Below are 17,685 nucleotides of genomic sequence, written 5' to 3' on the forward strand. Positions count from 1 at the left end.
CTCCCATACTTAGGCGGGCGTCTGGTACAGAGAGAAATTGGGACGGGCTGGCACAGACCCCAGGGCACTGACTGCAAAGCTGTAAGAATTACTGTCTGAGCTCAGAGCTGGCAAAGGCCCCCAGCCAGGCTCACCCAGCCCTGGCAAGCACAGCCCTCTCTCTTGTGCAGATTACTCACCGGCAACCAAAGCAGAGCACAAGCGAGAAGAGACAATAGGCCTGTCACAACCAGCCACTCCAAAAGGACGCGTGGTGTAAGGAGACAGAGTGACCTTTTGTTCCCGAGAGACAATTATTAGTTTTCTGTAGCAGAATAACAAAGAAAAACCCACCGGATTTTCTGGCTGAGGCAAAAAAAGACAAAGGGGGATCTCTTTGGCGTGGAGACTAAGTGAAGCAAGGCCAAACCAGACTGCTACAGACCAGGAGCCTAATGAACAAGCACCAGCAATGCACTCCTCTGTGTTTTATCCTCCCTTCCCGACCCTACTCTGCCTCTCATGGGGATTACGAAGCCTTCAAAGCAGTGGTACAAGCATCAGGCTTGCTCACAACTCCCATTTTCTGCTCCTCTAGCCAAATGAAAGAGGGGGAAATGGGACAGTCAGGTGAACGAGGATTTGCAAAGGAGGGAGCTGGTGAAGAGTTGCTGAAGTATCCTTTTCTGTAACTGTGAAAGCAAAGAACCACTGATTGTTATTTCAGTCACTGCACTCACCGCTGTAGCCCAGATACTAAAAAGGACTGGCGCCACGCTCCAGACCGAAACGGAGATCTGAGAGGGAGGAAGCAGACTAGAAACCCTAGGGCTGGTCAAAAACTTCCGCGTAGGTGGCTGAGCAGGGAGCTCAGGAAGTAACACAGGGAACAGCGTAAAAGGAGGAACAGATTATCAGATTGGCCTGGCTTTTTTTTTTGTGGAAGCAAAACTGAAATTGTTTCTTTGCAATTAAGGAAAATATTCATTTGAAATGTTCTGATTTTTGACAACCAAGTGAAAAAAGGTGTTCATTTGGCATGAACCTACTGTTATTAAAAGCCAGTTTTGTTGCAGGTGTCTTATATTTTCCTCTCTCTTCCCATTTTCCAAAAGAGAATATAGCATGGGCAGGGAAGAAAGAAGAGACAAAAGCCAGGAGATTTTGTCTTGAATGGTTTCAAGCAGACATCCTTACACGAAGTATAGGTATTACGACTGTACTTGGTACTTTTGCACCATGCAGTGATAAGCACATTCTTTGGGTGGATGAAAGGAAATGCTTTGCAGCAGAACCTGCCCCCTAGGACAAGGACAGTGTGCTGTTAGGAGCAGGAGGCCTGGGGGGCATTTGCTCTAGGACAAACAAACAATGTTGATGCCGAACATAACCAAGATGTTTCCCTCCCTCCCAGCATGGTTCAAGAGGCAACGGGGTGAATGCTCCCCCAAACAAAACCACTGAGCAAAACTTACCACTCTTAGCAAATTCCGACGCTCTTTGAAGGTGGCACAGCAACCAAGGATGCCAGTAACCATGACGACCACCCCAGCCACCACCAGAATATAAGCAGTTGCCGAATACGTGCTGGAGGAGAGCAGGCTGATGTAGTCGCTCTTCTCAGCTAGGGTCCAGGTGCCCACCGCCATCACGGCCCCGCCAGCCAGCTGGGGAGGGGAGAAGCAAGCAGATGAAGGGCATCTGATGTATGAATTTCCTCATCTCCCAGAGCAACCGTGCTGGGATACCAGGATGTGCCTCAGCTCTGGAAGCTAAGCTCATGATCCACACTAAAGGAAGGACTCCCAGAGGTCTCACTGGGACCAGGAGCAGGCCCCAGCCCACTGGAGGAGCCAAGCTTCAAGGCAGCCCATTTAGCTTGCATCTTGGGCTGCCTGGGATGCTACCTGAAGCATCTACCTGTGTACAGCAATTCATACTCGGGCCTGAGCCTTCCCAAATGTACCCACACTGGGCAAATAGGAAACAATGTCTACCAGGGTGCTACCCAGCAGCAGAGGGGAAGAAAACAGCTTCACATCAGCAAGCTTTCCACTGTTTGTCAGGGAGCAATACTACCCATAAATGACAACCATGCCCAGTATCTCCTTCCTAGACAATACATCTGGGGAGAAAGCAGTCAAGGAGCTAAACAGCCTGGCTGGTTAAACTCTAACCCTTGCAGCAAATGAGCACAGAGAAGCCAACCAGACTCCTAGCAGTCCCTTCTCTCTTTGCAAGCCTTGTGTCTCTGGAGGGTTCTTTGCAGCTTCTAGTAAGCTCAGACAGTTTTCCTTAAAGGTCTGACATGGACACTCCAATGCTGTCCCAGGCAGCAAAGGAAAAGACAATGCTTTGGCATCACTAACTTTCTGGTGGAAAGCATGACTTTGGGAAGCTCTAGTGCGGACCCAGCTGCAAGAAGGTGTTTTGTTATCCTTGCTCTAGCTGTCTCACTCCACTGCCAGGACTCCCTCTGCCATTTTGAGGAGAGAAATGGCAAGACAATGGAGTCCTCAGGCTCTCTGAAGAAGCACGCCAGGTGAAAAACAAAGCCTGTTTTCCGGCTCCCTGTTATTTTCTATACTTGGTAACATGACCTAGAAACAGCCAGAGACTACGGCATCAAACCGTAACTTCTGCAGCCTGGGCAGGCGAGCCCAAGGGATGGGACTGCAGCCCACAGCATGAAATCTGTGTACCGCTGATGTCAGTGCTTTCTGCCAAAGACTTCATCAAGCCCAAGTTCTCTGTACTCCTGACACCAAAACTGCAGTGCCCTGTCAGTTCCTCTGAAACAGACTGAAGTTTCTTACCCAGAAAAAGAAGTTGAAGATGAAGAGCAGGTACTTGAGACAGATGGTCCCACATGTTTCCTTCTTTTCCGTATACTCACGCATCTTTCTGGCTCAGTGAGTTCCTGGGGAAAAAAAAAAAATCAGAAAAGCTTGAGTCAGTCAGTCATCACACCCCCTCTCCCAAAAGGCCAGCATTACTGCTCTCCTCCTGCAAGAGCTCACACTTCCAACCCGTTGCTGAGGTAAGGCAGTGAGCAAGCCGTTCAACTGACTTCAGGGATGCTGAAGTGCATCAGACGCTGCTTGATAAATAAAGAGCTCCTGTATCCATCTGGGTGACCTACGCAGCACAAGACCTTGCGCAGTGCGAAAGGGAGGCAGATGGTACCAGCCAGTGGCCTTCCTGTACTGCCTTCATCCTCCTTCTCTCTCTCCATCCTGCTGTCACTTCGGGAGACTCATTTTCCTTCAGATCACTACTTGCAGTGGAGGGATCAGACCTACCGTTGTGCAAAAGGTCAAGCCAAAACCATGAATTGTGATCAACATTACGGTGAGGAAACTTCAGCACAGTTCATGCTCACTTCTTCCTATTTCAACTGAAATAAACGAAGCCCCAGACTGGTTTTCCAGAAAAATCTTGGTTATCTGGCTCCTGCCTGCAGCCTGTAACTGCTGCTTCGGAAGGCAGTGACAGAAACCTCTGTCTTTGACATTTACGGAATAATCTGTCTCCAAAGAATATTCTTTCCTCACTGGCATTAGGTACAACTGCCTTAAATAGATCCCTCTCTTAAGTTTGGGCTATTTTTAATCTTTGCAACTGTAACTGGGAACATGCTTGTTATCCACTCAAATGCCCTATCCTTTTTGAACCCCAGCAATACACTGGAATAATGAATTTTCTTCTTCACTCTGCTTATTTCTCATGGCCCTTCCCAGGGGCCAACTCCTAGGGCAGCTGTCCCAGCTATTAAGAGGCAGAAACATAACCATCGGCTTCAGATGATCTGACAGCATAAAACGCCGCTGCAGATACGTAACAAATGGGAGTCCGCTGTGGGTCAGCCCCAGTGCAGTGTTACAGATCTGCAACACTCCTGAGCAGGTTTCCCTGAAGCAGCTCTGCAGCAAATGCAGCTCCATGTCACTTCACTGTCACCTGTTGATGCCAGAAGACCTGAACCTCTCTCAAAAAAAAAAAAAAAATACTCTCACCACTGCCTGGCCAGGCAGACCGGACAAAAGCATTGCCCAGAGCATCACTGCCAGTATCATCTGCGTGAGGTAGTTTGCAAAAGTGCAACCAAATCCACACCATCTCTCCTGCATTCAGTTAAAAAATCTCCCCTTTCCTCCCCTACCAGCCAGCAGCGAACGATGCAAACATCTTGCACCCATACCAGAGCAAAATGCTTTATTAAAGCAGCAGTTTCCCTGGAAGCAGGCAGGCGAGCAGTCTCTCCCTTTTTCCAGAGATACAGGCTTCATGTTCGCTTAGATGACAAAGCTTCTTCCCACAAGTGATGTGAGCTTCCTCCGGGGACCCACTGCAGCTGCAACCCGGCCACGCAACCCATACAGACGCTCATCTACCTTGGCAAGCCCACTGCGAAACACCTGACAGTAAAAGAAAGTGAGCAAAGGGTACACATGGCCAGGCTGCACATCGATCGCCTCTCAGGCTGGGTCAGTCAGTAGCATCTTTGCCACTACACTGCTAATACCTGGCTTTACAGGCAGATGTACCAAGGCTGGGAACAGCAGCTGCCCATTCTGCGGCGTAATTTTATTTTATTTGTAGGGAACTGTTTCCTTTCACGTCACGCCAGCCCACTTGAAAACCCCAGCCAGGCCTGTGCTTTAGAAACTAATAAATGAAGCTAACAGGGAAGGCGAGGGTGAGAAGATGCCAGCAGTCCCACCCGTGCCCGTTTCCCCTCACCGTCTCACAAGAAAACATCTCTCTCTAGAATAACATCTGGCAACAACAGTTGGCAGCAGAAGGCTGTTTCACAGGCAAAGGGAACAGCTCCGAGATGGTGGCGTATATCAAGGAGAATAACTCTTCAGAGCTATCTTCAGAAGCGATCAGAACCTCCAGCGATGCTCAGATTAATTACCCTGTTGCAGCAGAAACAGGCCTGGGGCATCGAGGAGAAATGGCTGCTGCTGGTACCGTAGGCACTGAACAGACTTGTAAATTCTCAATGAGAAAACGCCCTGTGAATGCAAGGTTCAGGGAAGGTGACAGATTTACGGTTCCCAGAGGCTTCATTTAGCCACAGAACAGACGGCAGCAGCGAGGCAGGTTCCCACAGCCACACACCCTGGCACAACCCAAAACAGGTACCTCAGCCCAGACCAGAGAGATGCCCTCCAGTAACAGATCTAAGGGCTGTGCTTGGCTTTTTGCCATCCCCTTCTAACATCAGCGCTGTCTGTAGAGGAAAATGCACCCCAAGTTTGCTGAAACTGACCCTGGTTCCTACCACTGATAGCCTGGGGAAGGTAATGATGCTTCCTGTCCTTGGGCTGGCTCCTTGGCCTAGTTCCCCGCTTGCTCCAGAGGATTTCAGGAACCTTTTCCCCTTCCCCTCAAGGTATGTCCCCCATCAAAAATAAGCCACTGCATGTATTTCCATGTATGACCATACAGCAGGTGCTGGGCCCTAGCAAGGGATGCTAACTTGTCCCTCCTTCCAATCTGAGAGCTCAGAAACCCCAGACCAAGCGGCATCTTGTTCTGGTTGAGGACTGGGCAGACCCACCGCTGAGACTGTACTTGCACTCAGATGACAGTCTGAAACTCCCCCCGAGAGCAGGTCCTGCTCCACCAAGCACCACGTACAAGTCTTTCAGGCGGCTCGACTTCGCTGCTGGGAGGAGAGGATCTGCCTGTTTCCAGAAAGCTGGCAGGGAACAGCTGCAGGTTTATAAAGCAGGGTGATTCACGCAGGGATGGCAGGTCATGAATCAGAAAGCAATCAGGGCTGTCTCCTGTTTGATCTATCCCTCCTAGCCAGGAGCAGAGCTTATGGCACTGGCTGTCTCTGCATGCTTAATGACTCACCCAGCGAGCTATTCAGGGAAAGGCAGCTCTCTCCAGACCCTCTTTTTGGAAGTGTTTGTGCTCCTTGCCTCACACAGGGTGACCTGGCACCTCCTGTCGCCTGCAAAGACAGGGTTAGGCTTTACGGAGCTGTGCTGGTCTTCAGAGCAAGTAAGGGCAGGAGACGCCAGAGAAACGCCTTTCCCAAAGAGCCCAGGCAGCAGGAAGGAGAGCCACAATCCGTCTCGCAGGCTAAGTGTGACCTAGGGCTCTGAGCCTCCGGTGCTGCACCACAGCACTGGGCCGAACATGGGGGGCCCCATCCTGAATTCCCTGACGTGACCAGGGTCTCTTGGCTTCAGTCATCTTTATAACAGACCCTCAGAAGTGAACACAAATCACTCTTGAAACCAGACAAGCAGCAGCAACATTAGCTAACACACACAGTTGCATCCTATTTTAAAATGCTGAGGCAAAGGTCTATTCTGAATCACATCGGTAATTGCGGATGAGCTCTCCAGTGGACAGAAAATGGCAAGCTATGCCACAGTGGTGTATTTACCAATGCATTAAAACATATTAATTAGACATGAGCTTCATAATGGGAAGCACTTTGCTAATTGAAAAAGTGGTTAGAAGACCAAAAGCACTCCCATAATGAAGTTCACTTGGTCCAGTTCCATAGACAGGAGCTTCATCAGCAAGTTAAATTTAAGCAAGCAATCATGGGATACAGGCTGTGATGTTTAATACAATGAATACAGGTATTTTTATGTAATTCACCAGAAATCAACAACAGGTTCCTACTATGCCCACACACACTGTGATGTAAGTGACCAGGAGAAAAAATGCTCTAACTAAAACAAAATACATGAAGGTGGGAGGAAAAAACAAGGACAAACTCAGTGCAACAGAACTGCACCTGAAAGGGAGGGTTAACAGTTTGAAGATTAATTCAACAAACTGGGGGTTGAACAGCTTGAACTCAGTTCTCCACTCTGACACAGACTTTGTGCATGGCCTTGGGCAAGTCCCTTAGTCTGTCCCTTGCCTCTGCTCCTCCTCTCCAGTGCAGGACCCTCGTCCTCCCCAAAGCCCAGAGATGATGTAAGGATCTACACTGAGAACCCCTGCTGACAGAGGAATGCAGGCAGGACAGGCTCCAGGTGACGGGTGTTTTGGCAAAAGCCCTACAGCAACGCAATTTCACCGCCTCAAAAGTGGTTTTGCCAGTATGGGCTACTTTGGCCAGTGAACTGGAACCACCTCTTTGGGGGTTAGTAAAATCCATACTTATAATGAGAGAAAACGTCTGGTAAAGTGATTTTGCCAACCGTTTACAAGACGTGCTGGCTCAAATACATCAAAGATTGCAAGATGCTAGTAATGAAGTGTGAGAGAATGGAGTAATAATGAAGCACCTACACAAAAAAGCAAGAAGGAAAAGGATGACCCACATATACAAATACCTCAAAAAAAGTAAAAAGAAAAAGAGAGTGAGCTCATCTTGCCCTGCCTGACTGCAAGCCACAACTTACCAGCTGGGTAAGCATACACAGTGCATGACTGCCAGGCAAAGCAGTGGTCACCTCAAAAGTGAAACCATTGCATGGTCTGATTTTCTTGGGCTCTCATCCTACTGAGACTGAACCTTAGGACAAACCGGGTAACGGGAATCCACCAGAAGTTGAGCAGTTTGTGCAGTGCTTGTGTTTCCAGGTGCTCAGCACCTGGAACTGGAGCCAAACCGCTGTTTTGTGGCATCAAGCCACCTAAAACCTCAATGGCAGGACTTGCTCTGGTTATCCCACGCCAGACCACTGTATTTTTATTTGCAGGCCCAAAGGCCCACCCAGGCATGCACCCACATGCCAGCTCAGAAAGCACGTGGCATGCACGCACACACACACACACTCCTGCTGGCGAGACTTTCATTTAGTCATCACCGACATCACTTGGTACATTTGCCTCAACTTGCACAGTAACAGTACTTAATTAAACAGCAAAGAAAGCCAGGCCCGCAGGCTTTTTCTGCACAACCTGCCCTAAAGCAGTGTCTGACAGATGGGGAAGAAGCCATGCCAAAGCAAATGAAATAGCTCCCAGGCCATTAAAAGCGTCATTATTTTTAAGTATTGATTTTTGAATGATAGCAAGAAATTGATATCCAACACATCCGTAATGTCTATTTCATAATAACTTGTATGCCAGCAGTTAGGTAACTTCTAACACCTTTGCCAACATGCACAAGAAAGACTCGCTGCAGGACACCCCTCCGCACCTATCCTGCTATGAAAATGGAGCCCGCAAAGGGCTGCAAGTCCAACGCTGTCAGCCCTCTGCCAATACAGCCACCTCGCACACCCAGCGGGCACGGCAAGCTGCCACCATGCTGGAGTTTATCTGTGTGAGCTGGGCCGGTAACCCTGGCCTGGAGGCAGCTCTGGGCAAACAAAGACGATGTCCCCTCCCTGGTATGCACAGTGCAGGTGTGGGCCAATAACCTATTATCTTCAGCAAACTGACTGAAGACCTCGTTCTCCAGCAAGGCTAAACTCCAGCCTTTGAAAGCATGACCTCTCTAAGCTCCCTCTCTGTAAGATGAAAATATTACCACCGCCACTTTACCTACCCCACTGAACATCCTCAGAAAAAGCCTCCAGCCGCTTATCAACTTGCCAGCCCATCTCACACAGCCCAGAAAGCAGCCAGAAGTCATGAAGTAAAGCCTTCCCAGCAGGGGAACTCTAAAGCTTGCAGGTGAAGTGCCCTGATTTACACAACTACCAAGTACCTTTATCCACCCCAAACCAACAGTCAACAGCCTTGATGCTGACCTTTCACCACCAAAGCAGCTCACAGCACCAGCACAAATGTGCAGTCGTCTTCAAGCGCTCTCTTCCAACCCCCCTCTCCTTGCTGGCTCTGGTCCTCCACTGGATTCAGGAAAGCAGAAAGCTGAAAAAGAAGAGAGATACAGAGAATCACGAACCATGTCAAAGATTATTCCGGGAATCGGTATTTGATAACATTCTTCGGCGTCACGTCTTCCTTCTAATAAAGAGTGCCTGATTTCAGAATACAGCTTACACACACATTTGATTAAACTGCAAAATGTGCACTGGATAATGGGAGAGAGCCTAACTGTGACAGCGTGAAGACCTTTGGACGGTAGGAAGCTGTCAGAGCAGGTTTATATACCCTGCTGCATCCTTTTGTAAATGCTGCTATTGTTTCTGTCAAGGCTGTGCAGACACGACAACTCATTCTAGTGCAAAAGGCCTGAAAGTAACCCCATGAGAAGCTCAGGAAGAAGACCCTTCTGAGCAGGGTGAAGCCCCAGGTGGTGTTAGTGCCTCAAAATGATCATTTCTCCTAACCCTCCCACAGGAACTGCCTGGGAAGAGGGAAGCGGTGGGCAGAACTCATTGTGTGCATCCATCCTCTGCTCCCAGGGCTTACAAGCCCCAGGATACAGAGCACAAACCAGAGCAGGGCACCTGCAGAGAACACACACACACTAGGAAGTCACCATTTTCTTCAGCCTCTACCCCTGCTGAAGCATAATCAAGACACGAGTCCTAAGCACCACCAGGTTCTGCTGGAAAACTGCTGCCCTGAACTCCCCTGCCACTGCAGGGCGTCCCTCAGACCGGCACAGAGCCACAGGAAGGTGCTGTCACAAGGTTGTTTCTCCACAACTTTACTACATTTATCATAAAATCATAGCACGGTTTGGGTTGGGAGGGACCTTTAAAGGTCACGTAGTCCAACCCCCCTGCATTGAGCAGGGACATCTTCAACCACACCAGGTTGCTGAGCCCCATCCAGCCTGGCCTTGAACACTGCCAGGGATGGGACATCTACCATCCCTCTGGGCAACCTCTGCCAGTGTTTCACCACCCTCATCATAAAAAATTTCTTCTATCTAGTCTCAGTCTGCCCTCTTCTAGTTTAAAACCATTACCCCTTGTCCCGTCACCACCTGCCCTTGTAAAAAGCCCCTCTCCAGCTTTCCTGTCGGCCCCTTTAGGTGCTGGAAGGCGGCTGTCAGGTCTCCCCGGAGCCTTCTCTGCTCCAGGCTGACCAGCCCCAGCTCTCCCAGCTGCCCTCACAGAGCGGGGCTCCAGCCTCTGCCCATCTCTGTGGCCCCTCTGGCCCCGCTCCAACAGGCCCATGTCTCTCCTGTGCTGAGGACCCCAGAGCTGGACGCAGCGCTGCAGGGGGGTCTCACCAGAGCGGAGAGGAGGGGCAGCATCCCCCCCTCGCCCTGCTGCCCACGCTGCTGGTGACGCAGCCCAGGACATGGGTGGCTTTCTGGGCTGTGAGCGCACGTTGCTGGCTCACGCCCAGTTTCCACCCACCAGCACCCCCAAGTCCCTCTCCGCAGGGCTGCTCTCCATCCTTCACCCAGTATCGATACTGGGGGCTGCCCCGACCCCGGTGCAGGACCTGGCACTTGGCCTGGCTGAGCCTCAGGAGGTGCAGGTGGGCCCACTGCTGGGGCTTGTCCAGGTCCCTCTGAACGGCATCCCTTCCCTCAGGGTCGTCACTGCGCCACTCAGCTTGGTGTCACCTGCAGACTTGCTGGGGGCGCGCTCGGTCCCACTGTCCGTGTCACTGGTGAAGATATCTAACAGTACTGGTCCCAGTATGGACCCCTGAGGGACATCACTGGTCACTGATCTCCATCTGGATTTTGAGCTGTTGACCACTTCCTTCTAGATGTGATCATCCAGCCAATCCCTTACCCACCAAGCAGTCCACCCATCAAAGCTGTATCTCTCCAGTTTAGAGAGAAGGTTGTGTGGGGGACTGTGCCCAAGGCCTTACAGAATCCAGACAGGTGACATCTGCAGCTCCTCCCTTGTCCGCTGATGTAGTCACTCCGCCACAGAGAGGCCACTAGGCTGGTCTGGCAAGACTTGCCCTTGATGAAGCTGTGCTGGTTGTCTCGAATCACCTCTTTGTCCTCCGTATGCTTTAACACAGCTTCAGGATCTGTTCCGTGATCTTTCCAGGCCCAGAGGCCGACAGGTCAGAGTTCCAGCGGTCCCTTTCTGCCCTTTTAAAAAATGGGTGCGATGTTTCCCTTTCCCCAGTCACCAGGGCCTTCACCTGACTGCCATGACTTTTTGAATATCGTGGAGATACATCAACCAGTTCCCTCAAGATCCTGCGTCTCATCATGTCCCATTCTGTATGTTCAAGTTCCTCAGGCGGTCTCAAACCTGATCTTCTCTTACAGTTGGAGGGACTTTACTCCCCCTGTCCCTGCCTTGAGGTCCATCCACTCGAGACGTGTGCTGTTGAGTACCTCAACCTTCTCCTCACTCATTGTGACCAGTTGCCAGTCATGCTCCTTGGTGAGGTACATGTTCTTTGGCCTTGCTTTTCTGGCTGACATACCTGCAGAAGCCCTCCTTATTATCCTAGCAGCATGATGGCTTCCAGCTCCTCCTGTTTGTTGCTCACGCCGTGTGCACTGGTGCAGAAGCACTTCAGCTGGGCTGTTGGCTACGTCACCTTTTTAGAGGAACACACCTTAATTCCTTTGAGGTATTTCACTGGTATTTCCCTCTTGGCTCCTATTACCTCAGAAGCCCCTGGCTCCTCTCCGTAAGATTTGAGGCATGCTCCAGTGTACCCAGAACACTGCAGAGCAACAGGCTAAGGGCCCTTCCCAGCAGCCTGTCCCTCTAACCTTGGCATGTCATCCCATGGCTTGTCATGTCTGTGAAGGTAGCTAGGGCTGAATAAGGCTGCTGTAACGGAAAATGGTGTCCAGCACCCCTTCTGTCCCCTGCTTTTCTAATATAAAGGGTCCCAAACTTTTTGCAGTCGTTTGTACTGCCACATGCCCAGCCACCTCACCCTCAGCCCACAGCAGGCAGGTTCAATTCTCCCTGCAATCCGTTTCCATCGGCATTGCAGGCAGCAGGATGGAGAATAGCAATTCTTCCTCCCTAACCTGTCTGTTTGGGTACTGAATTAACGATCCTTTGATCTACACCCTGACACTAACTGACTTCACAGCCTAAGGCTTAAACTCGTATTTACTGCCCGTACCGGGATATGGAAGCAGTAATATTTCCTGACTTGCCTGGGTGGGATAATGGGGTGTTTGCAAACCACCTAGCAAGGGAAAGAAGTTAGTTTTTATTAGCAGATCGAATTTAACACAATTCATGACCATTTTAAGTTACTATTATCTTCAAGGAGAGGTTCCTGCAGCCCTTTACCTAGCATAGTATGGGCGACACACCTTCATTTGTAATTAGCTTGCTTACCCTTGCTTCCATTCCCTATGAAAAGGAATGCTCTGGTAAGAGCTAGAAACTTGTTGATTCACATTACTATGTAGCCTCTAGACCACAGAAACATCTCTCTGAAACAGTGGAAATCCCAGCACCTGAGCCATCGAGAAGCAGGCCAAAAAAACCCCTGGAAACATCAAAGACCAGACAAGGGAGCTTTCTGAGGAACTGGGCAGAGGAGGGAAGGCACAGCAGCACAGTCACCTGCAAAGCAAGCAGTAGTTCTGAAGCACCCTCAGTCCCGAGGCTGAGCAGCCCTTGTGCCCTGCCATTTATCCACCTGCTGCACACTGCTCCCACCCTCCTGCCCCTTCGGAAGAGGAAGCCGAGCCAAGAGGCAAAGCTGAGCACTGACCCAGGATGCAAAGCGGAATGCTTTGCTTTCCATCTCAGCATGTTGGAACATGCTGGAAAGTCAATGTACTTGTGGTTCTAGGGCTAGGGAGAATGCAAAACACGAGCCAGACATCCAGTGAGGCAAAGAGGCTCCTTCTCAGGAATTGTCATTTATACTTGGGGGCGGGGGGGGGGCAGGCACACAGAACAGATTTTGGTCCAAACCCCTCCTCCCTGACCCTTCCCATGGAAGCTGAACTCATCTGGCCCTGCTGAATGACATTCCCCAGACCACAGCCTGGAAACTGCCTTCATCTTCTTCTGCCTGTTGTCTAAACTGATGACATGCTCCTGAGGGCACGGTCATCTTCCTCAACTGTACAGCACCCAGCACAAAAGGATTGCGCCCTGAGCCTTTTAGGCGCTGCTGAGAGGCGAGGAATACAGAGCAATGTTTCCCAGCACATCACCTGCTCCTACCAGGAATGGGCACAGTGGTTCTGGGAGAGGTGGAGACAACTTGGAAAGCCACCTACATTCCACAAGAAGATCACCTGGCAGACCCCTCTTGGCCCTACCTCTTCACTGGGAGAGCACCTTTCTGAAGAAATAAGCAAGATCCCATCCTGGGAGTTTGGGAGGATCTCACCTCAGCACCTTCTGGGTCTAGACATCATCTCCACGGGCACATCATGGTCCTGCGGTCATCCCTTGGGATGCCTCCTTTCTTCTACCCTGGCTCGAGCTGCTGCACTTGAATAGATCCCACAAGAGAGATGTAGACCCTTAACTCCTGCTAATTTTGATGACAGTCAGGTATCCAGCAAGGAATTGTGTGCCTAATACACCTGAGGAGCTGTCTGCTCTTTGAGACAAGAGCTGTCTCTCAGGAGAAGAGCACTTAGCCCTTCCACCCATTTTTTCAAGACTGTTTACTCCCCAGGTGAGGGACTCACTGAAGCCTAAATAACAGCGAGCATAAATTTCAAACTCAGCAAGGATTTACACGTTCAGCACCACACACATACTTGTGAATTAAGGGGTTTATGAGCGGGTTAATCAAACCTGGGCAAGGTGGCGGCTGGCTTTGGGATCCTTGAAGATAAAAGGAAACTCAGCGTGAAATCAATTTCACAACCATTAGAAAAATAAAGTGTGAGAGAGAATGAAAGAGTGATTGAGCATGTTTGGGACTCTGTGCGTCTGTGCTCTAGCACTCTTTTAGGACAAAGCAAACAAAAAATCCTTCACAGGGTGCTCTGGTCCTAATAAAACATACACAACCACCTCCTGCGAGCAGAAAGCCCCTGTCTGCTGCTCCCAGAAGTGGATAACCAGGGAAACAAACTGCCCCTCCAAGCACCCGGTCCCCACCGCGAGCTGGAGGGACGGCCAGAGACCGGCACGCACTGCACGACCAGCAGGAACTCCTAGTGCGTCAAACAGCATCCTCTTGTATCTCATAAGGCCTCCTTTATCCCAAAGGATCCTGAAGCACTTTACGCTATTTATACACAGGAACCACTTCACTAGTCATTGAACTGAGGAGAGGGACAATAACCGCCTCTTTTCTCTCACTCAAAGCGCAGAAATCAGTGCCTGGCATGTGTTTGCAGAGAGCTCATAGCAGCGAGGGTTTGCCACAACCAGGAACAACAGTTCAGATTGGTCAGGGTTAGCCAACAGACACGACGAACTCTTCACTGCAGCCTATCAGTATTTTAAATTTTATTTTCCCAACTCTATTCACGGGCATTGTGGGTTTTTTTTTTGTTTGGGGTGGGTTGTTTTGGGGTGGTTGTTTTTTTTTTGGGGGGTGGGGGGGGGTGGGGGGGGTGTTTTTTTTTAAAGCAGGGCTTTGTCTGCACTGGAGAACTTACCAGTAGCATTAAACCACATTTCTCAACAAAACAATTTGTGCAGAATCAGCTTTCCGCCTGATCCCTTCCCATTCATTACCTTCCTATTCATTACATTCATTTTCTGCTCAGCTTTCAGAGGCAAAGCCACTGGGTCCTCAGTGTTTTCAGGGAGCACTCACAAAACCTCCCTGCCCTGTAGCCATGCCAGCGCTAGGACCAAGCCAACAAGCACTAAAAATCCTGGGAGGATAAAAATCCTCCCAGCCCCCACAAAGCCTATTCAGGCAATTCTGTACATGAATTCAAAGTGCTCTCCAAATAATGCAGTGATGACAACTATTTGCTCACTCCCTACAAATCGCTGGGATTTTACACTGTGGTTTGAGCTTAGGGCAAAGACTAACCTAAGAACACGTGCTATGCTGTAGCTAGCACAGAGTCACTCAAAATTTGGCTGCGGTCTCATTGCAGAGGTACTTTCAGTTTTAATTCCCTATCAGCTCTGCAGTGAGAAAGGTGACTAGCTAAAAGCCAGTGGATTTTCCACCTACCCACAGCAGCAGGTACGTATCCCATGGCAGGTCATCATCTTCACCTCACCGAGCTCATGAACGAATTGTGGGACTTTAAATCCCACTGTCAAAAATAAATGAAGCAGTTTTTGGAAGAGAGGGCAGGCAGCCAGTTTGCCACCATAGGGTACATTTCCAGCTTCTCAATGACACAATGTTTTATAATCTTACTGCCTGGAAGACCCTTTCCCTCCTCAAAGCACCCCAACAAAGAAAAAAAGATGTAACACGTTGTAATAGAAGCACAGACAGATCAAGCGACTCTCCCAGCAGAGAGAAGGGGTGGATTCGCTCTCCTTGCATCTCAGCATCCATCCTCCATCTGCTGAGCTATTCCATCCTCTGGAAAAGCACTGCAGAACATGAAGCTGTAAAACGCAAAGTTTTCAAGCTACTTGTTAGCACTGCCCTGCCTGTGCCTGAGACACATGACTGCAGACAGCACAAAGCAAGAAGCGCATAAAAAGCTGGCAGCAGCTTTAGCTTTTGCACAAAACCTGTTTTGCTTTGAGTAGGCTCTTCCTGTTCGAAGTTTCAGCAGTGTAAACAAACAAAACAAAAACCTCTGGAGTCAGCTCACAGATATCTCCCAGGCAGCTCATCTGTTTCAACTCCACAAAGATCGTAGTAACTGAGAAGGGATCTGACAGTGGAAACTACAGTTAACGGTCTTACTGCTTCACCCATGTTGCTGATTAGCTCAGGACCGGTGCCAGGCATGCCAGAGAAAACCTCTCAGCATGTCAGCGACGGAGCAGGTACCTGCGGTCCTAGGAACAGGGCAACCCACTCCTGCAGCGTCCCAGCGCATCAACAGAAAAGGGAGCATCATGCAGCCACAGAACAGGGCGACAGCAGCTTTCACCTCAGCATGGCAGCTGCAGAGATACCTGTGACATCTTTAGGAGCCTCCCTCCCTACCTAGGGCAGCCACCTCATGCGGGAACACGCTCGCACCTGTAATTACCCACTTCGCTAGCAGCAGCACCAGGAATGGCCAAGAAGTCTCTTCTGCCCATAGGTCCTCATATATCCATGATGTCTGCGTCGCCGAGGCTGTTTTGGAGCGATCATTGAATGCTTTAAGGAGTTACATTCCTCTCCAGAGCTAAAAACATTTTACTAGAGTCAGATCAAATATCAAGCACAGTCAAGGGCAAATTAAATGACATTTCATTTCCCAGAGCTGTAAGTCCAAGTCCATAGGAGCTGCCTCTCTCCTGTTGCTATAGGAGCGATGCAGGAAACAATGCTCAATCCACGCTGCTTAAGGCTGCCTTGAAAAGGACCATTCTTCCAGTAAATTAAACAACCCCCAGCCAAAAATAAAACATTCCTCCCCCTTCCGCCTTGCTCTTGTGTAGCAGGTTTTAATGACTCCACCAAACCCATTTACGCAGCTGTTTTTAGACCAGCCTGCAAACTTGACAGGGAGGCACCAGCAGGAGAATAAATAACTGGGAGGCAAGGGCTGTCCTCCAGGAAATTACTTGCTGGCCCTTCGCCAAGGCTAGGGGCAGGGGAAAAAGATAAAAAGAAGTCCCTGACCCCAGAGCACATGCCAACCAGTTCTAAAGAAACCTCCCAGCCGCAAGCCCTGATCAACCACTTCCCTGAAACACCTTGCTCCACCAGCCCGTACGCAGACCTGCAGGCAGAGGCACCAGGAGTTGGGCTTGCTCAGGACCTCTCCGCCACTTCAAATACAGGCACAGGCAAAGGGCAGCTCTCCACCAAGGGTACAGAGCTATCACCACTGCAAAACTTGGGCCAGTCTGTCTCAGCGTATCATCCGTTTCATTTTGAGCTGGCAGGAATAAGTAACTGGGAAAGGGTTCCTCTAACAGCTGCCAGCACAAAACAGCTGGACTTCAAACGAAGCTGGGAAATCCTACCTGGGATTTCTCCACCACCCCACCCCCAGGTTACCCCTGCCCTATATGAACAAACTTCATGAAATGAAAGCCTAAAAGGAGTTTGAAACTTAATCCTCCCCATCCCCCCACCTTGTAGGTCAATTTTCAAGTCAAGAGGGAGCATATAATCTCATCTGATCTCCTGTTATTTTAAAGGTTAAAATTTTAAAGGCTAAAAGGAGTCTCTGCAACTCTGGGACACCCTGGATTAACCCTCAAATACCAGGAAGCCTCAGGAAGACTTTAAGAGATGGGAGAAACCACATACTTTGTCCCTTGGGAGCCTCTCCAAATGCTACTAGCACATACTCAGAATTCAGACTAATTCGCTGAGCTCAGCAGAAAGCACATTTGCCCCTGCACATTAAGAGACAGGAACACAGCAAACATCCAGCGTTGGGCAGGCTTATCATCTGTCTCTCTGTGTGCCCCATGCCATTAGTGAGCAGCAGGAGAAAAGCAGTCCACAGCATTGTCCGCTTGTAGGTTAAGACACTCAGTAAGTCCTTAAACATTAAAAGCAAAAAAATATTCAGAGAGAATCCAGGAACACCACAGCCAAAAGTTTCTGAAGAAGCTGAGGAACTACCTTCATTTTGGCCCAAGTTTCAGTCAGTACTTAAATACCCGCTGTGAAAATGAGGGCACTCTAGGATATCAAGGGAACCTGGAAACCAAAACCCACTTCTTGCTTCTGAAGAATTTAGATAAAACTCTAAAATTCATTCTGGAAATAATCAGGGCAATTCTGAGACAGAAAATAATCCTCCTATTACTGACCTCAGATGAAAGGGTGTTTCAGCACTGACCACCCTCCTGCCTCTCAGATGTTCCTCACTGCAGTGGTGCATGT

At 49.6% G+C, this 17,685-nt stretch overlaps 1 protein-coding gene across 7 annotated transcripts in view; it reads right to left on the reverse strand.

Moving 5' to 3' along the window:
- CD151 (CD151 molecule (Raph blood group)) overlaps positions 1-17,685 on the reverse strand; it is a 38,226-nt gene that overhangs the window by 12,233 nt on the left and 8,308 nt on the right. For 4 of the 7 annotated variants that reach the window (XM_040608764.1, XM_040608769.1, XM_040608765.1 and 1 more), the window contains exons 2-4: positions 8,667-8,787; positions 2,796-2,899; positions 1,455-1,646 (exon numbers count right to left, since the gene is read on the reverse strand). In XM_040608764.1, coding sequence (XP_040464698.1) covers positions 1,455-1,646; positions 2,796-2,879 — 276 coding nt within the window. In that variant the 5' untranslated portion in view covers positions 2,880-2,899; positions 8,667-8,787. Of the gene's footprint in view, positions 1-1,454; positions 1,647-2,795; positions 2,900-5,850; positions 5,951-8,666; positions 8,788-15,873; positions 16,269-17,685 lie in introns of those variants that run through there. The other 3 variants (XM_040608766.1, XM_040608771.1, XM_040608767.1) reach the window with 3 other exon arrangements.

Source organism: Falco naumanni, chromosome 10 (assembly GCF_017639655.2).
Source record: "Falco naumanni isolate bFalNau1 chromosome 10, bFalNau1.pat, whole genome shotgun sequence".
In the NCBI taxonomy this organism is placed as follows: domain Eukaryota; kingdom Metazoa; phylum Chordata; class Aves; order Falconiformes; family Falconidae; genus Falco; species Falco naumanni.